This window comes from Numida meleagris, chromosome 4 (genome assembly GCF_002078875.1).
Source record: "Numida meleagris isolate 19003 breed g44 Domestic line chromosome 4, NumMel1.0, whole genome shotgun sequence".
Taxonomy (NCBI): domain Eukaryota; kingdom Metazoa; phylum Chordata; class Aves; order Galliformes; family Numididae; genus Numida; species Numida meleagris.
In genome coordinates, this window is record NC_034412.1 from 66,686,782 (window position 1) to 66,709,333 (window position 22,552).

General features: G+C 40.0%; 1 protein-coding gene across 2 annotated transcripts; it reads right to left on the reverse strand.

Annotated features, from left to right (window-relative positions):
• Positions 2,945 to 22,050, reverse strand: SLC9B2 (solute carrier family 9 member B2). 2 transcript variants are annotated; one of them, XM_021396062.1, is made up of 13 exons: positions 21,709 to 22,050; positions 20,419 to 20,563; positions 19,462 to 19,558; positions 17,713 to 17,896; positions 16,088 to 16,258; positions 13,683 to 13,825; positions 11,735 to 11,862; positions 10,728 to 10,903; positions 10,087 to 10,193; positions 8,771 to 8,920; positions 6,510 to 6,618; positions 6,172 to 6,308; positions 2,945 to 5,179 (listed from the first exon to the last, which is right to left on the reverse strand). In XM_021396062.1, exons 3-13 carry the CDS (start codon positions 19,546 to 19,548, stop codon positions 4,940 to 4,942), a joined length of 1,632 nt encoding a protein of 543 aa, XP_021251737.1. In that variant the 5' UTR covers positions 19,549 to 19,558; positions 20,419 to 20,563; positions 21,709 to 22,050; the 3' UTR covers positions 2,945 to 4,939. The 2 variants fall into 2 exon arrangements, with proteins under 2 accessions (XP_021251737.1, XP_021251736.1); XM_021396061.1 differs by lacking the exon at positions 20,419 to 20,563.

Consider the following 22,552-nt stretch of genomic DNA (forward strand, 5'->3'; position numbering starts at 1 on the left):
GTGAAGGGAATGCTGTCTCATGTGGCCTCAGTTAAAGTAAAGGTGACTCTCATCTTCGTGGTGGTTCTGGAGCAGGCCTTAGGGCAGTGAAGACCCCTAACATGGGGACTGTGCATAGTTGTAGGGTAATTTTAATACTCTTGGCATTAAAAATCACTTCATTTGCTGCAAACACTGCCTGCAGAAGTGCAGCTATAAAACTGAAGTAAACAAAAGCCTAACAACACTGGCTGTAGTATTTTGGCTGTAGAAATGTCAAACCAAGTATGGTTCTGCTTTTAGTTATCAAAGTAAGAGTTTTGTTTCAGCCTACCTGCCAGATGAGAATAGCTGTATAATGCATTAATGTCACGTCAGTCTGAAAAGGGCAACAAAATGCATCCCAAGATGAAGGAGGATACTGGAGCCTTTCTCATCTTCTCTGATTTCAGGAGTCCATGGAAGTTAGGTGTCTGTACCTGCACTCACCAACTAAATGAAGTTTTCTTGGATTGCTAAGTTCACAACTCTGAATAGGATTGGCTTATCTGAGCCTGTGCTGCTTGCAGTTTGGAATGTGCAAGGAGTTTCACTCTTCGTTTAACATGATGTCCTTCAGAAGACATATGCAAAAAAAAAAAAAAAAAAATTGCTGAATCCTTTAACAGTTAGCTTGTGCTCTAAATGCAAGTCTTTGCAGCTAAAAGAAAAACACACCACCCAACCTCACAACTTACTTATCTGTTCAAATCATCTCCCTAAAGTCTGTGAGTTAAGCTAAGCACTGAAGTGTCTGTGAAGCCCTCTTGTCTCAGCAATGGCAGAGTTGGACCCGTTACCTGCTAGGGTGTGTTAGGTCATGTCTTGGCACTGAGTGACTTTTCTACCCTTGGCTGGAGGCTCCACACAAGAAGAGGATAATACCAGGGATAAATACCAGGACGCAGGTGGTAGGCCACATCTTCACTATCTTGATGCAAAGTCAGGGAAAGCATGACATGGCATGTCATAACATGCCTTCTTATTCAACCAGAACAACAATGATGACCTTTCTTTTCACTGTGAATTTGAACAATCATTGTAATGAGCTACAAATAAACCTGCAAAACAAATACATTCAGAGAAAGATGTCTGACTTGTGTCAACTATTAGACAAAGCAAATGTGATTGAAGCACCATCTGGCACAAAATTTCATTTCTTCCGCTCTATTTAAAATGCAAAATGCAAAAACTATCATTTACCATTTTGTGGCCATATTACAGCCTGAGTGTGTCATAATTACTTTTAGATGTTATCTAAATTCTCTAGAATGTTCAGTTTGGCTGAAAAAGGAAGAGAAAACAGTGATTATAATTACATTATCATTTCATCCCTGGCTCATGTGACTTCCTGCTTGCAGATAGCCCCTTTCTGTCTTTTCCCATATGCTGCCTGCTCTAACTCTGCCTACCGCGTGCCACCGGGACCGTGCTGTGCTGTCAGACTGTTCTGCTGCTGAAGCTCTTCTGCACCTTCTGGAGCTGCACATGGCACGCAGTGCTCAGTACTCTTCCACCTTATGCTTGTGCTTACGTCTGCACGACAGTGGGACTCCCCCAGTTACAGCTTACTGCATGCTGCACTCTGATTTTAGTTCCTCCAAAAAAGAGACTGTGTGCCACAGCGTGAAGATTTTATTGGCTTGAATTTATGCATTACTCATGAATGACTTCATGGCATTTTGTTGAAAGGGAGGTGGCCTTAGTTGTCATGACTTCACCTGTGCAAACTCTTTCAATTAACCGCTATTTAAAATCAGCTGAGATTGTCACAGTACTTACTGTAAACACCTCAGCCCTGATATAACGTTTCTTCTCATGACAAGATGTGTTTTGTTCCTTTCTAGAAGGCAAGGAGAGGAGCATTATAAAGCATTAATGCTTTTCATTTTAGATCTGCAGGACTGTAATAGCTTCAATGAGATTCTTTTTCACAATTTAATGAAGGCTGAGGGAAAGGGATCTTGTGACAAATACACTCGGTGAAGAAAGGAAAACTGAGTTTGATTTATACAACAAAACCACCTTCATGAGTGCAGCTATTCAAGGTCTCCAAATGGTGGGGGGAATGATCCTGATGACTAAATTGAGAGTGAACTAAGATTAAGGGAACATGATAGATCCAATTTATGAGATGCTGTTAGGATGGTAAGCAAGCATTAGAGGACATTGTGAGCAAGGCAAACAGTCAGAGGTTTGCATGTTAATGATTGTGTTCAAATTTAAAGGGCTATAAATGCTTACACTTACTGAACACATTCCAAACGTGGTGCAGTGATCTCTCCCTGAAGGAGAGTTTTGATTTTTATAAAACTTTGTAAAAAACAAACAAACTATATGCAGCTTCTCCTGTACACTTTACTCGCATAGAACGTATTTTATAAGCAGCCACTGATGAACTGAACAGCATATTCCCTCACTTTACCAATTAGGTCTGCAGATACTACAATTTCCAAATACAGCAAGCTCCTATAAAACTATCCCTGTTCAAGCAACTGAGTACCTCAATGAGCCATGCACAGTAGGCAGGACAGGCACAGAAGGCAGTGGTTGACAGAGTAACCATCTTGTGCAGAACTGGAACTGTTCATCAGTCTGTACAGTTTGAGAGCACCTTCTCTTGTCGGGGAGCAAGCATTGACTGAAGACTGTATGTTCCCTAAGAAGTGGAGAGAACGCAGCGTATGTGGTAAGGAAGCCTGGAGAAAATGAAATAATAATTGTACTGGACAGCTGTTAGGGGAAAACTTACCCAAGAATTTCCTGGTGTTTATCACTGTGCTGGAACTGCAGGCCACAAACCTTAAATATTTTCAGGAGCTTTGCTTTTTGGCAAGAACTAGTCATATGAAAAGGCACACACACTAATTATTACGTGTATACAGAGACAGAACACACGCACTCCAAGTAATACAGGTTCATACAGTTTTCCTTTAAAGCTATTTTCTTATTATGTTGCATAATAAAAATACAGGAGCTAAAATAGAATTGTATAATGCTTACTTACAGAAACCAAAATCTCTGGACAAATCATATATATTCTGGATAGTATCCTGTAAAACAACCTCAATGAACTGTACTGTAGAACTCTGTGGGCAGCCACTGTCCACCAAGATCTCAAATCTGCGTTTCTAAAAATAACTAAATAAAACTCAGTTTCTGAAGGATGCTGTACTGATTCCATGATTCAGAAAGCAGGGAATGACCTATTTAGAGCTAGCTACTCACCCAAAATGCAGCAGAGTAAGAAAGATTAAACAATATCTGTAACAGGCAATACTAAACCCTAACTGGTACCAAAGCTAAAGGCAAGAGCAGGGTTTTCTTCAACAAGGGTTTGTTCCTGGTTTTTGGACCGTCAAGGAGAAGAGAAAGGTAACAGTTATATGGGAAGATGAAATATGAACTATATTGCACTGACTGTGTAGAAGGCATCTATATTAAAATTAAAACAAAAGAACCCACCAAAAACTACGAACTTTTTGCTCCTCTGGTAAAATATTTTGGCAAGACATTCCAGATGAGCATTGCCAGTTGTTACTGTGATTCACAGCTGCACGCAAATTGTTTTTCTGGAAAGACCCACACAAGCAGTGGGTACATGCTCACTGCTTTCTCATGACAGCATGTCACCCAGCATTCTTTCTGGAGGAAGGTGTGGTGGGGCTCCTTTCGCTTTGCAACATGCCTCTCAGCGATGCTTTCTCCCAGCTGTTCATTTAAAGCCTATTTTTCTATTGATCAGAGGTAAAAACATCTTGCCAAATCTAAGAGGCCTCCAATCTCCAAAACAAACCCAGCCATTTACCTCTTGGAAAAAAAGGTGCTTTAACTTGCTACGTTTTAGTAAATACCTGTTTTATTTTGCTACAGTTAAGCAAATGCAGATGTGTGAAGGACCAGATAGCATTTTTTCAGACATGAGCATATACTTAGAACAACGAAAGATACCTGTTGACCCATAAATCCTGATTTGAGGTCTGTCACTACTGTCAAGTTTCCCAAAAAGAGCTGAGGAAGAAAGGAACAACTCGTTGCTACCTTGGCATTGCCACACCAGCAAACTCCGTCCAAGGGGAGCTCTCTCCTGTCCTAGAGCACGCATTCCCAGTGGCTGACAAGCTGGCTTTCCCTTGCTTGACATACAGTTGCACAAAGGCTGAAGTACACATGCCAAGAAGCAGCCATCCTAATCCCATATAATTATCTCCCAGTCTTCACAGCCTCCTTGAAACCTTCATCCTATTTTCAATCTTGGCCCTTTTTGACCGGGTACTCCTTTATTACCACAGCCCCAATGGGCCTGTGTCTTTCTACACCTAAGTACTGCTTGCTGCTTCTTGCTGTGACCAGAGCTGACAGTCTCTTGAAGGTACAAAGGAATGTGTGAGATGTGTGAAAAGAACAGCAATGGAAAAAGGCATGTTTTCAAAACCGAGTGAGGAAGGAGAGGGAATCATCAGTCTGTGGCAGGATTTGTTCACTGTGTGTCAGCAGTCCTAGTTCAGTAGTTGCATTCTTTGAGCTGCTGAACTTGTCATCTTACAGCCCAGTTTTAACCATCAAGAAGCTAGCACATTACTCTCCATTTTTTTTCTGTTTGTCCACCTAAATATCCACTCCATGCCTGAACAATTCTGATCCTCTCCCTGGCCTCACACCCACATGTTTTTAGTAACTGATGACTGCTAACTTCAGAGTGACTCACTGCCTGGTCAGCCTATTCAGTGTATGTTTACCTAGTTCATCTCTTAAGGCACCATCAGTGCTTAAAAATATTTCGTAAAACTCCACCAGATCTGCTTTTAAAATAGCAGTGTAGCCGATAGTTGTTTTGGTTTTGTCCAGAAAGATTACAGACACAATGTTTACTTCACAGAAGTGTAAGGGCTGAAGGACCACATTCCTGTAAATGCCTGTCCTATGAAGGTTCACAGTTCTCTGGCTCTTCTCCAGCCTCAGCACCCTCCTCATCTTCCTTGTGTTTTGACTGAGCCTTCTGCAAAAGTCTGGGCCCTGCCAAGCCGATAACCAAGGCTCCAATGGGGGCAGTGATCAAGATAGCCAAGAAGGCTACTGTTAGTACATCCATTCCATACTTTTCCAGTTGCTCATCCTGATGACTTCTTGCTGTATCCAGGGCAAGGGAACCTATTGCAGCCTGTAGGAAAGAAAGGATCACTGAAATGGAGGAAGTAATCTTTCTCAGTGAAACAGGAAAAAAAAAAGGGACTAATCATCAGTCTACGCTTAACATAAATTCAAAATTTGTAATATATTCAAACTCCTTTGTTTCTAGGCAGTACATAGAAAAGTAAGGGTTCTATCAGCCCTATAAGAACAATTTTCACTTGGCTACTTTGAATTTGCTAGGCTAATGAGTTGATCTGAGTGGTTCCCTCCTGTGAGGAGTGTGGCTTAGCTGACACGTTCTCCATTTCTGGAGAATGTGTAATTAATGAAATAGGCCAGCACACTGCACATTGGAGCTGTTAAAATTCCATATTCCTGGAGAATGTGTCCTGCCAGCAGTCAATGAATAGTAGCTTCTCAAAGTTTAGTTCACAATTCTTGCAATAATCCTTGCCTGTTCCGATTATTAACTTCTGCTCACAAATAATCATAGAATCATCATGCTTTTGAGGCGAAGTCCAAGTGATGTAACAATCACTGAGCAAGAATGCAACCAGCCTGAGGCTACTCTTGCAACAAGCCTGTCAGGCCACCCCTTATTAAAACAACCATAAAATGAAAACCCATTCTGAGCCTCGAGTGCAACTGTCCCAGAAAACACTTTATGTGGTATTAAAGAGAAACACTTCTAAACTTTGAGAGTCCTCAAAATCTGTATGCAAAGGCACAATAATCTGCAGTAACTGATAAACAGATAAAGTATTTATATGTACATTCACTATTCACTGAGAGTACAACCCGGGATGCAAGCAAAGAGCCCTCACGTGGCAGGACCCCTGTGCCCTTTTCAAGGAGACTTAAGGTAGGGCAATTCAGAATGAGAACTGTCCACGTACTGCACTCTGCTAGCAGTTACCAGGGACCCGATCCTCTCCCTGTTCAAGGCTGTGGTAGTTAAGAAGAGCTTTGCTAAAGACAATAGACCTAGCCTGGAATGAAAGCAATGTTGGGCTATTTTACCTGGACAGTGGCTTTGGGAATCCACGCCAACGAGACAAATACTTTCTCCTTGAAATTAAACCCAGCAAAACACACCATCAGGAACGTCGCTATGATTCGCACAACTAGGGCAATACCTAGTGTAGCAACACAGAGCCCTGCAACAAAGACAAATACTCCTCACTATTTTTGTGCATAGGTGCCTGAGGGGAATAAGCCTTCTATAATCACAGCTTTACAGCAATTTCAGTTTGTTGTTGTTTTTTTTTTGTCAGTCATATACTGCTTTACTTAAGATTCCCTTCTGGAGATTCTTTGGAAGCTAGCAATGAAATTGGATAGCTAGTGACAGATCTTACCAACAGTTTCAGGCCTGAGAGATGTAACAGATACTTCCGCTCCAATCAAACCAAAAAGAAAAGGTTGAAAGATATTCCACGCAACTGCAACAATTTTTTCTACTTCCCTCTGCAATAATAATAATAAAAAATCCATCAGTTCACACACACACACACAAAACCAACCCAAACAGCAACAACCAAAGCAGACACATTTAATTAATCAAAGGACAAAGTGAAAATTTATCATAAACACTGTCTAGAATTGTTCTTTAGACTCCTAGTTTATGGTGAACTTTGATCTAATATGAAAGCAGTCTGCAGCCTAGAGGAGGAAAATAAAGCGCAGTTGATTTTCACTGTTTAGGAAGATGCAATTTCAAAAGTTTTGCAATTAAACATCTTAGCTTTTGAGAACTGCATGTTCAGACTTGCTCCTCAATTTGTACTTGAGCAGTCAGACCCTGAAAAGTTTCAGTAATGTGTGCTCACACTGCACTCAGGCAGAAACCTATCTCCACATGAGCATGAGCAAAGCTAGACTGAGTAAGCCTGAAATTCCTTACCAGTAAAAAATGCTGAATGTCTCTGTGTGATTACGGTATGATTGCAAAGCCATCTCTTCTCCTTGTGCTTGAACTTTACACCTAGCACTTTTCCTAAAACAACCTGCTGCCAAGGTAAACAGGAATCTTTCACACAGCTGAAGAGGTACGTGCAGCATCTCTAACAGCGCTTTTTAAATGAAGTGGGTTCTGCAATAGCAGATGAACATGCAGGCTGCAATGCGTGAGGATGTGTAGCGCAGATGCGTCCCATCCCTCACGTTCTCTCTGGGATTGACCATTCAACATGGCAGCATCTCTGGCTCTACTATCAATGGAACAGTAGAGATAACTACAATACAAAACCTTATGTAACCTTAGAGAGAATGAGGTGGAAACATAGACCTGTAAATATTTTTATTTGCCTCACTTCTCCCTGCTAACTCACTCTGCTTTCTTTGGAAAAAAAAAATTATTTTCACAGACGTTAGCATTATTTCAGACTGTTTACCGCCCGTTTAAGTACTTCAGCAAAAGGTACAATGCTCCTTGTTCTCTGCTGATACTATTTGTTAACTTCCACCAGAGACAGCATCGGGCAGTGGCCTTTGAGAGGCTCATCAGGAAAATCTTGATAACTCTGAGTATACAGTAAGCAGAACTCTCTGGCTGCATCTGATAAAAAGAGCTAAGGCATTTGAAATCACCATCAAGCAGCTTCACCTACTGATCAAAAGAATTTAAACTAAGCAGTTATAGACTGGCATATGCTTTCGTAAGGACCTTCCTTCCGAAGTGGCTTAAAAGCCTTCAACAGTGAGCTTTATGAGCTGTACAGTTCTTAACTACTTCAAGTTTCCCTTCTTTTAAAATGGGACAACAATGTAGTATTTTAAATAGAAACCATGGTTTCTTATTTGTTATTTTAACAAATCTTGAGATTTTACTGAGGTCAGGTTCTAGATGGGGATAATAATATATCTGATCCCCTTTCCTTTCTCCTCTTCTCCGACTGCATGTTGCAAGGCTACAGCCATGGAAAGAAGAATTGCCCTCAAATATTAAGTGCAGATGGTATCAAGCAAAAGGGGCAGTGAGACATACCGAGATACAAAAAATCAGCAGAGCAACAACAGTAAGAAGAAACAGGCTTCACAGCTAAAAGGAAGTGGCTTAGAAACAGTCTTTTGTATGGTTTCTGTATGGCTTTATATCATCCCTTAGTGTGGGCACCCTGCTCTCTAGTTATCCAGAACACACTGGCTAGGATTTGAAAAAGATGATAAAAAGGTTAATTTCCATTTTGCCTCCTAAAATCACAGGGAACAAAACCTCAGGATATTGAGGCCACGTGCACACCTGTATTTGGACACCTATTTCTAAAACTTATCTTTAAATGACTATGTAAGGTTACAGAGACTGTCACAGAGCTGGGACAAGGCTTTAGATTCCTCGTCAAGTGCCACGACAGTTAACCCTCCTTTACAGAGCTTAAAAGATACTGCGCTGATGTTTGAGAGCTCGTGAGCATTTTACTGTCAGTATAACATTACCTCATCCACATACATAGTAACTTTCTGTTACACTAAAGATTAAGAAAAGTTCTACATTTATTTTGGTAATCTGTACTTCCCATAAATCTATATAAGTGGGCCACTGCCACTCCTGATGGAAATCCAAACTTCTGCTAAGCTGTGCATTCAAAGGAGTTTTGGTATGGTGTGCGTAAACACTCACCTTTTCATCAGACCATCCCACACCTGCAATAAAAGCTAAGACTAATGTGCAGAGCCCTCCTGACCCAGGGAAGCCAAAGTAGACGCTGCCAAAAACAGCAAACATGGACAGCCCAAGTACAAAATACGATCTCTTCCATGACAGAGATGCCTGCAAGCAAGGAAAGAAAGAAACAAACAAAAAAGTAAATTTCTTTTTGGAAATGGAGGAGAAAGTTTACATCTACTAATTTGAAGGTAACAGAGGGTACCCACTGTAGAGGAATCAAAACTTTTGTTTGAGACTTGAGTTAAGGAATTCTTTTGGGACACAAATTCCTAGCAAAATGTAATTCTGAAATTTCAATATTTCTTTTCCTCTGCCCATCCCAAATCTTACTGCCAAAACACATCTTGCACTACAAAGAATATGATGCTCTATTCTAACCTTCCTGCTTCTACTCTGTGATAACAGGACCTGCACTGTGAAGAGCTGGAGCTTATCCAAGGAGGTGTTAAATCTTTGCCACTAAATGTTTTTAAGGACAAATCGAGTTTCACAGCAGTTATATCTCTGTGATTGTTCCCCACACCTAGTTATCTGTTGATTTCTGTGCCACGCTTTTCATGTTATTTAATAAGAAAATTTGGTCCCACTGATGGAAATAGCTGTTGTCCAAATTGACTTCAGTAATCCAGAATATACCTGTTTTCTTCTACAATTTTGTTTGCGTAGTTACCCTTGATAGTAAATTCATCTACCATTTTATATAAGCTTAATTTTTAATGGAAGTACCATTCTAATTAGTGTTAATAATATGCCCAAACACTTTAAGCTCATGATCTGCACATCTCTAAGATGTTTCCAGTAGGCTTAAGATTAAAAAAGAGTAGAGGTAAATATGTCGTGCATCAATTTAATTGATTATTATTCTACTGTTTGAAATAGGAGCCAGATCCTTTTCCCTTTCCATGTGAGCATTTCCAACAGCCTCCACCACCAGAGGGTGCAGGATTGTGAGCTGTGTTCCAAGCTTTGCGTTTGGAAGGACTGTGAGGTCATACATTGTTATACAATGCAATGTACATTGCTTTGTACATTCTACACAGTAGATAGTGTACTGCGTACATCTTGTGTACACAGTACACAAGCAATCATCTTTAAAACACATCCTCGCTTAATAGGCTTTGCAATCTAAAAGCTGTTAGAGCTGCACACTGCCTTCTCACAAAAGGTGTCATATTTGTTTGAAAATGAGTAACATAAAAATATCCATAAGAAAAGAATATCTTATATAACAAGATTTTTTTTTTTAACTTTCTTTTTTTTTTTTCAACCTGATCGTGGCTTGGGAAATACCGAAGAAACATTCCCAGAATCCCACCAGCTGCTATGCCAACAGCAACCTCCAGCACTCCTCGGAGCACATTGTACAGAGTGGAACCTATTTGGCAAAAGAGAAATGTGTTCAGTTACCCTAAAGTAAATCCTTCACGCACAAATCGTGCTGTACATCTATGAGAATGATTCCAGGACAGTCTCTGCTCTAAATTACATGGGGTAAGGGGCTCAGGAGAGAAGTTATGAGCCTGAAAGAACTGGATAGTGCAACTTTCTCTCTTTGCTTATGCCAAGAAAGCGTGCCAAGGAAGCCAGAGAAAAAGCCACTGCTAGAGCACTGTCAAACCCAGGGATATTTGAGACCACATACGCTGGGCACGCAGGGGCCAGACTTGGCAGTCATGGGAAAAATAAAATAAAACTGTTCTTTGAAAGTTGTGAGCCTCAACTCAGAGTAGATGAAGTTACACCAACACTTTTGATCATGGGTAATTTCTCTATCCTTACTCAACTCCATACATAAACTTTATAAGGAGTTGTCATTATGACACAAACCTGTCAATCATGAAAAAACATACATTCCTCAAAATATCACAGTTTGTTCTAGTTGTCACCACCTACAGATTAACTAGCATACCAGAAGAGAAAGCCATCCCAAGGCAAGTGTTGAAGCCTGTAATAGCCAGAATGTCATCAATGCTTCCAGCTGCCATTAGCAAAGTTGGGACACCTTTCTCCACTCCATATCCCCCAGCTTGTAAGATCAGCATTGAGGGAACCACAACAGCGGGAGAGACTGCACCTAGAACAAAACTGAAAACACAGGGTTTCAGCCTCTCTTAAAAAGCAAGCACTAAACTAAAAAGCTTCAAAACATTACGATCTCTCTTCTTCTAAAGTTCACATAAGTTATCGTCCTTACCTCTCTCTGCTAATTACAAGCAGGGATATTTCCATGCTGATTCACAATCACCTTTTACTTCCTTTTCACCTCAATAATATTCAAAATAAAGGGCTCCACAGACTAAGACTTGACTCTACACTGCAGGCCAATTCTCTCTGATACATGCCTTGATTATCTGCTTTAGGAACCTGGTCTAGATGCTCATGACTTGTGAGTTCCTTCTCAAAATTCAGCATGTGGCAGGAGAGAAGTTCATCCATCTCCCTCTAATACATAGTCTGGACTGACTCCACCAGTTTAGATAGAACCTAGATGGAAAATGTTTCCTCTTCAAGGATATTACTCCACAGTGTAACATGCCATATCCTTATCTTCAACTTGTGGCAGGAAGGCTGTCCCATATAAATTTCTCAAAGGGGAAATTCTGAATTCCAGCACAAACTTGTGGTATCATTTTCCATCCCTAAAAGCTCTCTGCCTTGTGGCTAAAGACCCAGGGATTGCGCCATCTTTCTTCCTTCTATAAGTGCCCAGATCACAATCAGAGAAGAGTAATGATGCAAGTATTCCTCTTCATCTGGAAATGTGACCTTTAAATTAGCCACAGAGCCAGACACAGGGGCTAAGCACAGCTTCCTGACTGACATTAAACTGAGGTGTCTGCTTGGCAGAGAACTAACTGCATTTGGATCATCTAGCTGTAGCAAGAAAGTCATACAGGAGAAAAGAGAGTACATTACCCTAATATAAATCCCCACTGCCATGGCAAATGCATGAGTAAATAGGCAAAAACAGCAGCTGTGCATGTTTCTGAGAGGCATGGTCCAAAAGAAAGCCGTAAACAGACTGCTTTGAGCTTCTTAAGAGCCTACAACATAAAAGCAAATTCAGACATTAGTATCTGTACCTCTGGCTTCACAGAGAGCAATAACTTTTATGATCCGACATAATTTATTAAAATAATTCCCACTAAGTTGCAGTACAGGATATGACAGTTTTACATGGCTTATGCCAGAGACAGGCTCAAGCAGAAGTGGATTTGGATATAAAATTGCATGTGTGGCCGTGAAACCCATTGAATCTCTGTTTAATGAGGTTCCCACACATTGGAGGAAGGAGGGGCAGAGGGTCCCCTTTGGCTTCTTGTGCAGAGCAAACAACTCTGGAGAGGCTGGAGCAACAATAATTCATTTGAAAAGTGCACTCTTAACACAGCTAGCTCACCCGCAGTTGCTTGAGGTAATTTTCACAGAAGGCATTGCTATCATGACACAAGTTGCATAAGCAACCCAGAAATGATCCCAAAGTCTCAACAAATCAGGAAAATTTGTAGAGCTACATAAAGTTGGAGAAAGGAGCCAAGCATCACTTTGAGCTATCTCTCACTTGATACCCACAGCTGATTAAATTCTATGTGGGTCTGCAACTTCTATCCAGAAACTTCACTAAAAGAGCGTATTTGCTGGTGAAAATAGCTTTTAGTAGTTAGTCACAAACATGACTCTGCTAGGACAAGTCCCTAATTTTGATGAGGAAAAAACAAGTGCAGTTTTCATATCGAGTAGTTTATCCCAGCATAATTAGGGCTGAGAATCACTAGAGCAACCGGCATCTGTCTTCACAGCTTCAGCTACACAAGGAACAGTTATAAGCACATCAAAGCATTGCTACATATGGAGTCCAAATGACAGTTTCAATTGCCACATGGGAGACAAATGGGACAATTATGAAGTTCCTTTGGCCAAAAAAGTTGTCATGGAATAGAAAGAAAAACATTCTCACGAAACTGGGCACAATGAACAGGCTGCGCTAATACAAGCTTCCATATCTTAATAAAAAGGACAAACAGTATACTTAGGAAAACCAGTTTTTCAAGAATGACAAAACCCTGTTTTCCTAAATATCCAAAAACTGGCAACTCTCTAATTTTCATCTTGGGTAAGAAAATCAGATTTGTTGACCTGAGCTAGCTATACCTACGCTAAACGTTAAATAAACTTTAAACAGTCACTTAGATAGGGGTCAGTATGGTACAGCTTTATTTCAGACAGCTGATTTTGATCATGAACATTGCAGTAATTAATTTAGGGAATATGAAGTTCACAGTGTGTTGAAGAAAACTATTTATTTTGTTCACAAAAGCATTACGGGCTTCATAGCGATGTGAAGCACTGGTTCTGTAGTACAGCTGGAATCATCGTTAGAATTAACACATTTGCATAAAATGTACAATGATTTAAAAAAAAGAGAAAATAAAATATCAAAAAAGACAAAGGGTATTTTTGTTTGTTTGTTTGATTTGTGCCAGCATAATCCTTCTGGGATAGGGATTCCCCTCCCCTTTAGTTTGTCACAGTAAACCGACAGGGACTTTGCTAGGTAATATAAACTCTTTCAGACAGAGTAGGATGGAGTGCACGTACTCATGTGTCCTGCTCACAAAATTCAGGAAATTTCTTTAAGATAAGGAAGATACATAGTCATAAAATCAGTTTTCTTCAGGTATTTTTTTGATAGCTCACCAACTCTACAAATCCACCTGACAGTGTTGATTAACATATAACTATACGGAAGGAACTATTTTTTTTGTAGTGCTCTAATTTGCAAATCTTCTAAGACGAAACAGTTCAATACTTTTTAACAGAATCAATGTTATGCTTTGCCTTACATAAGTAGCTGGTGTCATACCTTTGGATCTAGACCAAGTCCTGCTCGGGTCAGGATAATCGAAAGGGCAATATTCCTCAGTGCTGCAGACCAGTGTAGATTTATCTGGACGATGTCACTAATAAATGGGGTATTTCGGATGAGAAAACCAGCAAGCAGCATCCCTTAAATGAAAGCAAACAGACCACACTCAAATGATATATTTGGCTGCAGTAAAAGCTTACCTTGAATTTCAAAAACTGACATGATATGATGTGTTTCTAAGAGACAACAAAACAACTCCTCTCTGTATGATTAGCCTTGCTTTAAAGATGGGAATGTGAAAAGATGGAGATGTTTAAAGCAACGGAAGAGGTCTAGAACACACCAGGTCACTGATAAGCATCATCTACATGATGCTGAAACACAACTCAAGCAAGAGATGACAAAATTCTACTTCCTTCACCAGGTGCAGGTCATGCTTACCATGAACAAAACCACCTCCGGACCTTTAAAGATATATTTCTTGTTAACTTTTTATTTACATGAAAAGAGGAGGGTAATCTAATATTATGTATTCCTCTCATAATTTGGAAATTGTTTTAAAAAAATCCTGTCAGAAATGCAGGAATCACAGGAACCATAATGCTGAGTTCACTGGAACATCTAATCTGAATCAGCTAGTCATGGTCTAACTTGGAGGTTTTAAAATGCTCTGGCAATTCAGCTTTTATGCAAAGCAGAAAACAGGGGAAAATAAAAGGAACTTGCACTTATCCTCTATTTGAGCTACTCGCAAGCAAGTATTAGCAAATATTTTGCAAATATTAGCAAGGCAGCTTAATCAGAGACTTCCTGCAAAGCTATCAGAACTGGAGCTCTGGAAAGATACAGAAAAGTATGAAAAAGGTAACTTTAAATATAGTTCTGTAAAGACTCATTGTAGGTCCCCATGATTCAAAGATACATTTTTGTGGTGTCATTTCATATTAACCATATTAATAAACCAGAAACCAAAAAAGATGAAAAGTAGACACTGCTCAGGTTGGTCACAGCTTGGTGTGTATGTCTGTAAGCCTTGGCTGCAGAATTGGTTTGTCCTGTAACACAATGAACTTTTGGACACTGTTTGTCCCACACCTTCCCGGAAAAAAAAAATAAAAAAAGAATAAAAAAGTGGCATAACGAGTCTGCAGTACCACACGACATTTATATCAGGCTAGCATAATGATCATGTGGCTCTTTGCACTTTTTTTTTTTGTGTGTGACATCCATCGACTGGATCTACCCAGATCTAGAAGCTTGCTTAACAGAGAAAAAACACACTGCCTTAAAAGATACCCTCATCGTTCTGCTCTGTGTTGCCTGCAGTACCTCCTTGCAACGTGTACCTAAAATATAATATGTGACCAATTCTGTAGCCATGTCATTCCGTCTTCCTCACGCAGAGGCTCACTATAAGGTGCACAGAGCTGAGCCAGCCACACTGCACCTGCAGAAATGAATTAAAGGCAAGATTTCCTATACAGGAGTACAAGATTTATACTCTTCGTGTAAAAAAGATTATTTAAAGACATAGTGTATTTCTTCTTTTGTCTCTTAGATTGCTCAGTTTTCCTCAACAATGAACTCAATCCTAAGCAACTCATCAGACACATACCGTCGTGCTTAAGTTTTAGTCAGGCAAGCAGCTTCAAGCTCAACTCAATTTTTAGATACAGATTAAACTGAAAAAGGCAGAACCCAAATGGTCAGATTTTGGAACTTAGTGATCCTTGAGGTCCCTTCCAACTCAAGTCATTTTATGATTCTATATAATTCTATGATTTTTTTTAAGGTGTTTACTCAGTAAGGTCCCTGCTTGTAAAGCCAGTGTTATCGTGGGCAGCCATGCCATATGCAAAACTTCCCTCCCTCATTTGAATCTGTTCTCACCTGTGCAGCTAAGCAGTACATGAATATGCACACTGGCCTAACAGTGCTGCAAACAAAGCCATCTGGCCCTTCTCCTGTTAGAGGGCCCACTGTGAGACACCACAGTAAGCATGTTACTAATCACTTCAAGGCGCTACAGGAGGTATCTGTAGCCTGCTCTGCCATGAAGTTTTACTCTGTATCAGCAGCCCTACTCATGTATAGATTCAGCATAACAAGGGGACCACTTTTTTCAGTATAGTTGGCATCACAGTACTTCATAATATCATACTGATCTAACCAAAAGAACTAAGAAGAGGAGCCTTAGTAACATAGGTAGTTTCACCTGAGCTAGTCTGGGCGAGTTTTCCACCTACTCCACGAGGACCACAAACAAGGCGCTTGAAAAAGTGACAGATTTGGGCATTATGAAGTTTGCACGTTCCTAATCCAAACATACCTAATCTGCAGATATCACCTGACTGTTAAAACACCACGACCATGCAGGAAGAAAGGAAGGAATGGCATCTTACCCAGAAGAGCAGGGAGGGGCGGCAGTGTTCCTATTTTAATGAGTCCAAAAATTTTACCTCCAATGACAGCAAAAAAATAAAGGCACAAAATTCCAAACAGGTTTCCACCTGGGAGACATTCAGGCCCAGTGATGGACCAAACCACAGCCCAAACCAGGACCACAGCTGCAACTGGAACAAGACAAGAAATATTAATATTCAATCATTTCTAATAAATAGTGAACTGATTTCACTATTAGGTCACAATTCTTTTTCTGCTAAGGAAAAAGGTGCCATTAAATCTCAGAAATTAAACTTCTGCACCTTAAAAAATGAGTTTAATCATAACACTTTGTTTAATATTTGACACTCCTTAAGCCTGTGTTCTGATTTTATAGACGATAAGATACTTTAGAAAATGGTAACAGGAAAGTCATTAGGGACAAAAAAAGACTGAGTAAACCTGAGGCCATTGTGGAAAGCATTTAACAGGACCCAGACTTAATGCACAGATTTTCATTAACACTTAACTTGCACTTGTGCTATCTTCCAACAGCTAAGTAAAAACTGCAGCAAGAACCTGCTGTTGTACAGCCTGGTATGTCTTTGAGCTAATGACTGCAGTTCTGTTCTCATTTCTGAAGAAATTAACATACCATTTTTTGGCTAGATGTGTTTGAGCAATATATTGTCATCCCTGGGAAAAAAAACCAAAGGTTACGTCTCTGGGCAGCCTAAGGTAGTATAGGTTAATACAGTAAACAAAGAGGGATAATACAGAGGGAAAGGTCCTGAAAAGTATTACAAAAATATTATGTGAAAATATACTCTTTCCAGTTTCCCAAATCTGTTCCTACAGTAACACAGCAAGAATAGGCATGAATAGATATACAGGCAGAAGAGTGAAGGAGAAGAAAAAACTTGTTGAATAAATTCCCCTTCTCATAATCATATGAAAATGTATTGCATTTTTGGGCTGGATTTTCTATGTCTTATTTGAGGGTGGTTGCAGACTGTTAGTTTTCCAAACATAATGCCTAAGAATCACAAGTGAGAGAGAATAGAGGCTGTGGAAGCAAAGCCACAAAAAACACCTTTTGTTTGGAAAAGCCTGAAATAACTGGTTAGTTGTGCATTCTGTTCTATGAGCTTAGAGTACAAGGCAAATCTTAAACAGAATGAGTCAGTTTGCCTTGGAGTTACGATTCTTGGCTTTGCAAGCCTAGGGTATTAAACACAGAAGAAGGTATCACTGCAAAATCTCATTTTTGTTGCCTTAATTCAACAGAAAGCCATCTAGTGTGTGGAAAATTAACCTTTATAGCCATCTTGATGTATTCACACCAAAACCAACTATCAAGATGAGGATTAGGACGTCCCTCTTCTGCTGATAACACTTGACAATAGAAAGACGTACCTACCACGCTAAACAAAGAAAAAAGGATGGAGGAATAAAAACGACACAAATATTTGTTTCACCTCTGCTGAATTGATTAAATAAAGGTGTGATGTGTAAAACATAGCTATTTCCCTTATTATTTTCTTCTGGAAAAATAGTCAGATATCATCACAGCCAGAGAAACAAGTTCTTCATTTGCCATACCTCAGTTTAACTAAACATTTTGCACCGTCTCTCTCTTACTTACCATTTGTTACTATTCGAGACAGTAAACCCTTAGGAGGACAAGCGAATATTTGCTTCCATGTTCCTGCGGGTGATGGAGACCCTGATATTGGTTCTGGAGGCTGCTGAGCTGAGTGATTCAAAAGAGCAGTTTCTTCTGTTTGTATATTCCCATCAGTACTTTTGGCATCTACTATTGATCCCCCCTAAATGAAAACAATGAAATTATCTCAGAAGTGGTCCTGTATGCATTTGCAGTGGCATACAACACATCTGCAATCAGCTGTGATGCACTGGATGCATCCTGTCTACTGATGACAACATTAACTAAACAATCATTGACTACAGGAAAGATTAGAGCTTTGTATTGGATTTGGCATTTTCAGTTACGTGTCTGTTTTTATATGGCATAAAGATCTGCATATGAAATACTGTAGGTCATATATTTATTCATTTATTTTTAAATCCACATCTGACAAAGCTCCCGTGCCTATACACAGAGCACTTGTTCAGCAACAACTTCAACATATTTGATGAAAAAACATTATTAATGATCTGTGTCCAGTTTGTCTTGTACAATTCATCACCATTTTTCACAGTTTGATAGGTTTCTGCTTCCACACTGAATTCTACAATAAAATTAACAATAAGCATAATCCAAGCGAGGTAGTATCTTTAATATAACTCGTAACTAACTTCTGTTACAAAGCCTTGAACCAAAAAAAACAAACCACTTGTGATTATACAAAAATGAAAGAAACAACACAAATGGTCAGTGCAAACATTACTCACGCGATCCATTGTCAGAAAGCTCAAGCTGGTAAGTCAAGGTAGAGGAGAAATGCTACCCTGGCAGATTTTTCCTTGAAGAACAGTTTCTTGAAGCACAGTTTGTTAAAGCTGCTCTTTTATATTGATTCATCTACTTATCCATATTCATAACCAACATGCTTTTTGACCATTTTTGGAGATGCGTCTCACTTCATTTGAGGCTCCTTATTTTTGACAAATTAATCATCTCTCTTCCCTTATAATTAATCATCTTTGTGCCTTTGTTGTCATAGCATGGACACGGAATTCTTGCCCATACTGCGGTTTGGCCCTCATCCAGTTGCAGTTCCACATTTCCCATTATTTTTCTTTCTTATATATATATATCCCTTACTCATAGTCACAGTTGGAACATCAAATCCTGTGAGCTTTCAAGCATGGGATTACTTGGTTTTCTATCCTGTGATCACCAGCTACCCATATATATATAGATACACCACAAAGTACTTATCTTTACAGTCAATATCATATGTTTAACTTTAAAGTACCTTCTCTAAGAAGAATTTTATTCTTGCATTAACTGCAAGTCTTTTATTAAATGACTATGGAAGTCAATAGCAGAAACATGCATATGGAAATTCAAAACTGCTTTTAAAATACTTATTAGATGAAAAAAAGGGTAGAGGTGCATAAATTACTTTCAGCAAGCCATCTTACAGGCACAATTTGAAAGCAGAGAAGTATTTAATTCTCTTCCATAGCTTGCTGTGAAACCTGATCTGATTAATTTTTCAGTTCAAGCTGAAGTTACAGCCAGTGATTTCCAGCGATCTAACTTAACACAGTTTTAAAACAGAACGTTTGTTAATTACGACAAATTCTCACAGAGGAAATTTCTCTCTGCATCTTGTTCAGCATTTTGACAGATGCAGAAAGAAAAGGGAAAGGAATAGGAGGATTCTTACAGATAAGACTGTAATTTGAGATGCTAATTAATTACCTCACTTTTCTCATGCATGGGAATCATGCCATTTCTCTCACATATTGATGGTTCAGAATCTTCATTCACTGTATCTTCTTTCACCATTGTGGCAAAGCTAATGAATGCAATGGAGGTAGAAAAGTTAGAGAAACAGGTAATATAATTTTCCAGAGGCAACACTTTCCTGTAATATTATATTCTTCCTCATAGATGAGGTGAAAAAGCCCTCAGAGATCAAATTGTAATTTAACGAACTTTGCATGCCTGTGTATGCTATATACAAAACAAAACATAGAAGCAAATAGAAGAATAGTACAGTTTGCAAAGTCAAGCACTAAAAAAGAATGTAAGCTTTAGAATCACTGTGTTTTGTACAAACATTATATACTCTGTGGGAATATGGCTATAATATACATCTACATATTTATACCTTCTGTAAGAACAAGAGGAAAGTCATTTACTGCCAATACCTCTTGCCAGGACACTACCTCTGAAAGTGTCACAGGGCATGTGCACATGGCAAGGCAAGCAACCATTTCATTCAAATAATAAGTGTAGTTTCTAAAGCATACACACAATGAATACTTTTTCCCAGCTAAAAATCTGATCAGATTCAGCTTGATTTTTAGTGAAATTTTCAAGTAGATGGTTTTGTTAGACATCACCATTCAAATACATTGACCCAGTATCTCAGAAACAGAATATGCTTGTTTGACTAAAGATCTAAAATATGTCCAACTTGTAATCTACACTCAGGCAAGACTAAGAAAACATGGCTCTTTTTTATCCCACGGAGATACTTTGTAAGAGTGGAAAAGGAAATTCTCAAGTTGAATGCAGGTAATCATCACTGTATTTACTCTAACTGGTCAATTTCTGCTGATATGTCAGTGTACTAAATGTTTTTCTTTGTGTGCGTGAGAATATTTACCACAATTTCACAAGTCTGGGTCAGTAAGAGTTGCATGCACATACCTGAAGACTAGGCTTGCTGGTGTTCTTTGTCACAGCACATGTCAGAGCTAACAGTATTTTTCTTGAAGTCCATTTCTCAGGCCCTATAGTCCACTCAAGTTGTGCCAAAATATTTGAGCCTTGAAATTCCCTTCTTGCTGAATTGCTGGAAGCAAGTATGAGACCTGATTCTCACAATTATCAAGCCTTCAGTTTATAATACCCTAGAGATCTAGGAAAGATTGATGCTTTGAACAAAGGCAGGGGCTGTTTTAACACTTGGTTGATTTTGTTTGAGCTATTCTGGTACGAAACTGGCTTGAGACATGGCTAAGGCATAGAGAAAGAAAACAGAAGGACAGTTTCACTGTGTTCTAGTGTACTGGTTCTGCTATCTCTCCCCAGGGTATTTGTACATCACTCTAATTCTGAAAGATGTGTGTGTGCTGGGTGGGTAAGGAATAGAAGAGATTGTTCTCATTCAGATTCGCATAGGCGATGATCCCAATTCTTGGGGTCAGATACTTGTTGGCGTGAAATACTTTGATACGTCTGAGGAACAGGAGCCCACCTCGCAACAACTTCAGGGCCCGGACACACTGTATAAAGCAGAGTAAAGAAAAGACTGAGCAAGATCTGCTTAGCAGGGATTTTTTCAAGGTAGGAATGAATGCCTTGGACAGCGTGAGCCTGCCCTTCTCTGCTGTGTGACAGACTTTCAGCCTTGGTTTTTGTTCTGTAGGGTTTTGTTTTATAAGTTTCCTCCAGATAGACATCTTTGCAAATAAAATCAGATGGGCTGAAAAAAGGTGGAGCAGAATTTATACTCCATTGTTAAGGCCTACATTGTGGAAACCAGCCAGTAACACGCTTATTTCAGTACATCCCTCTGAAATATACTTCCCTTAGCATGAAAGAAGGAAGGTTTTTTTATTATAGTTGTTATTAGACCCAGCCATTTTACTTGTTTTGAATAGGAAGGAATTAAAAAGAAAGGGAAAGCAGAGCTCCGAAGATGACTGACGGGCAGCATGTGCTACTGATATTTTTAGCTCTATTGCCCTGGTGACTGTCAACATTCCGTTTCGTGCATGCACCGTACAGAAAGCAATGCAAGCAAAATGCCGCAAGCTCTGCCAGAGCCGCTAACGGTCAGCATTAAAGCAAAGAGACAACCTCAACCACCCGTCACCCAGAAGAAGGCGTAAGCACACCCTGATGCAACCTCCTTCCCCGCCTCCCCAGCCCGCTTCCTCCCTGCGCGGCTCCCACCTCCCCTCTCCTGCTGCAGCCAGGACTGGGGGGACTCACCTGTGGAACGGCAGGACTCAGAGAAAGCCCACGTCCCCGTGCAGCCTCCCCAACACGCCGAGGTGGCGAGGTGCTCAACCACGCCCGGCAGCACGAGCAGCCCGGTGCCAGCTCTGGCTCCTCCTCCCGTGCCCTGCCGCTAGCGCAGCTCGATCCCTCCTCCATTCACAACCGCACAAGGCAGGCTGCAAAACCCTGTCGCTGCGGCCAGGAGGGACTCGAAAGGCTCCCCGGATGCCATCTTCTCCCCCAGCACCGTGAATAGCAGGCGACGGGTCTGTTTGAGCCGTGGACCAGCCCGGAGCTCACAGCACGGGAGGACAAGGGGAGGAATTGCATAGGGGCGGGCAAGAGAAAAGCTTGACCAAAAATTTGGAGACAAATTCCTCCTTGTTATTACGGATGGGGGGGGGCAGGAGAAGAAACAAAGTTTCCCAGTTCCATACAAATAAAGAACAGAGAGGTCACACAAGAGTATTAGAAAGCATTATCATTTAATAATGCCAGTAAGCCAGCTTGAAAACCCTTGAGATGTTGAGGCACATTTCAGAATTTTGGCTGTTAACACAACCATGCAACACACACACCACTAACAAGGCGAGAGACAGCAATCTCTTTGTTGGTGTTGTTGCTGGTTTTGTTTTTGACAACCAGCGTCACTGAAAAATGCCTATATCTGTGCTTATAGTGCAATGTAGAAAGTGGATGATATCTCCTTTTTCTTGCAGGAGCCTTTTGTCTAAGGAAAGTTTTTGAGTAGCATCAGTGTCTTACAATCACCAATGAGCTTAGAAACATTATCTATTAAACTTCTTTATGCAATAAGTAAATTGTAATTATGAAT

Bases quoted from the DNA above. Each gene is read 5' to 3' on its own strand.
- SLC9B2 (XM_021396061.1), bottom strand. From the start codon at position 19,548: ATGGTGAAAGAAGATACAGTGAATGAAGATTCTGAACCATCAATATGT. The intron at 8,921-10,086 runs GTTGAAAAAAAA...CCTTGCTTGCAG, and splicing joins ATTTCCCAAGCCACGATCAG to GCATCTCTGTCATGGAAGAG. The intron at 6,309-6,509 runs GTAAGATCTGTC...TCTTTGTTGCAG, and splicing joins TCTCAGGCCTGAAACTGTTG to GGCTCTGTGTTGCTACACTA.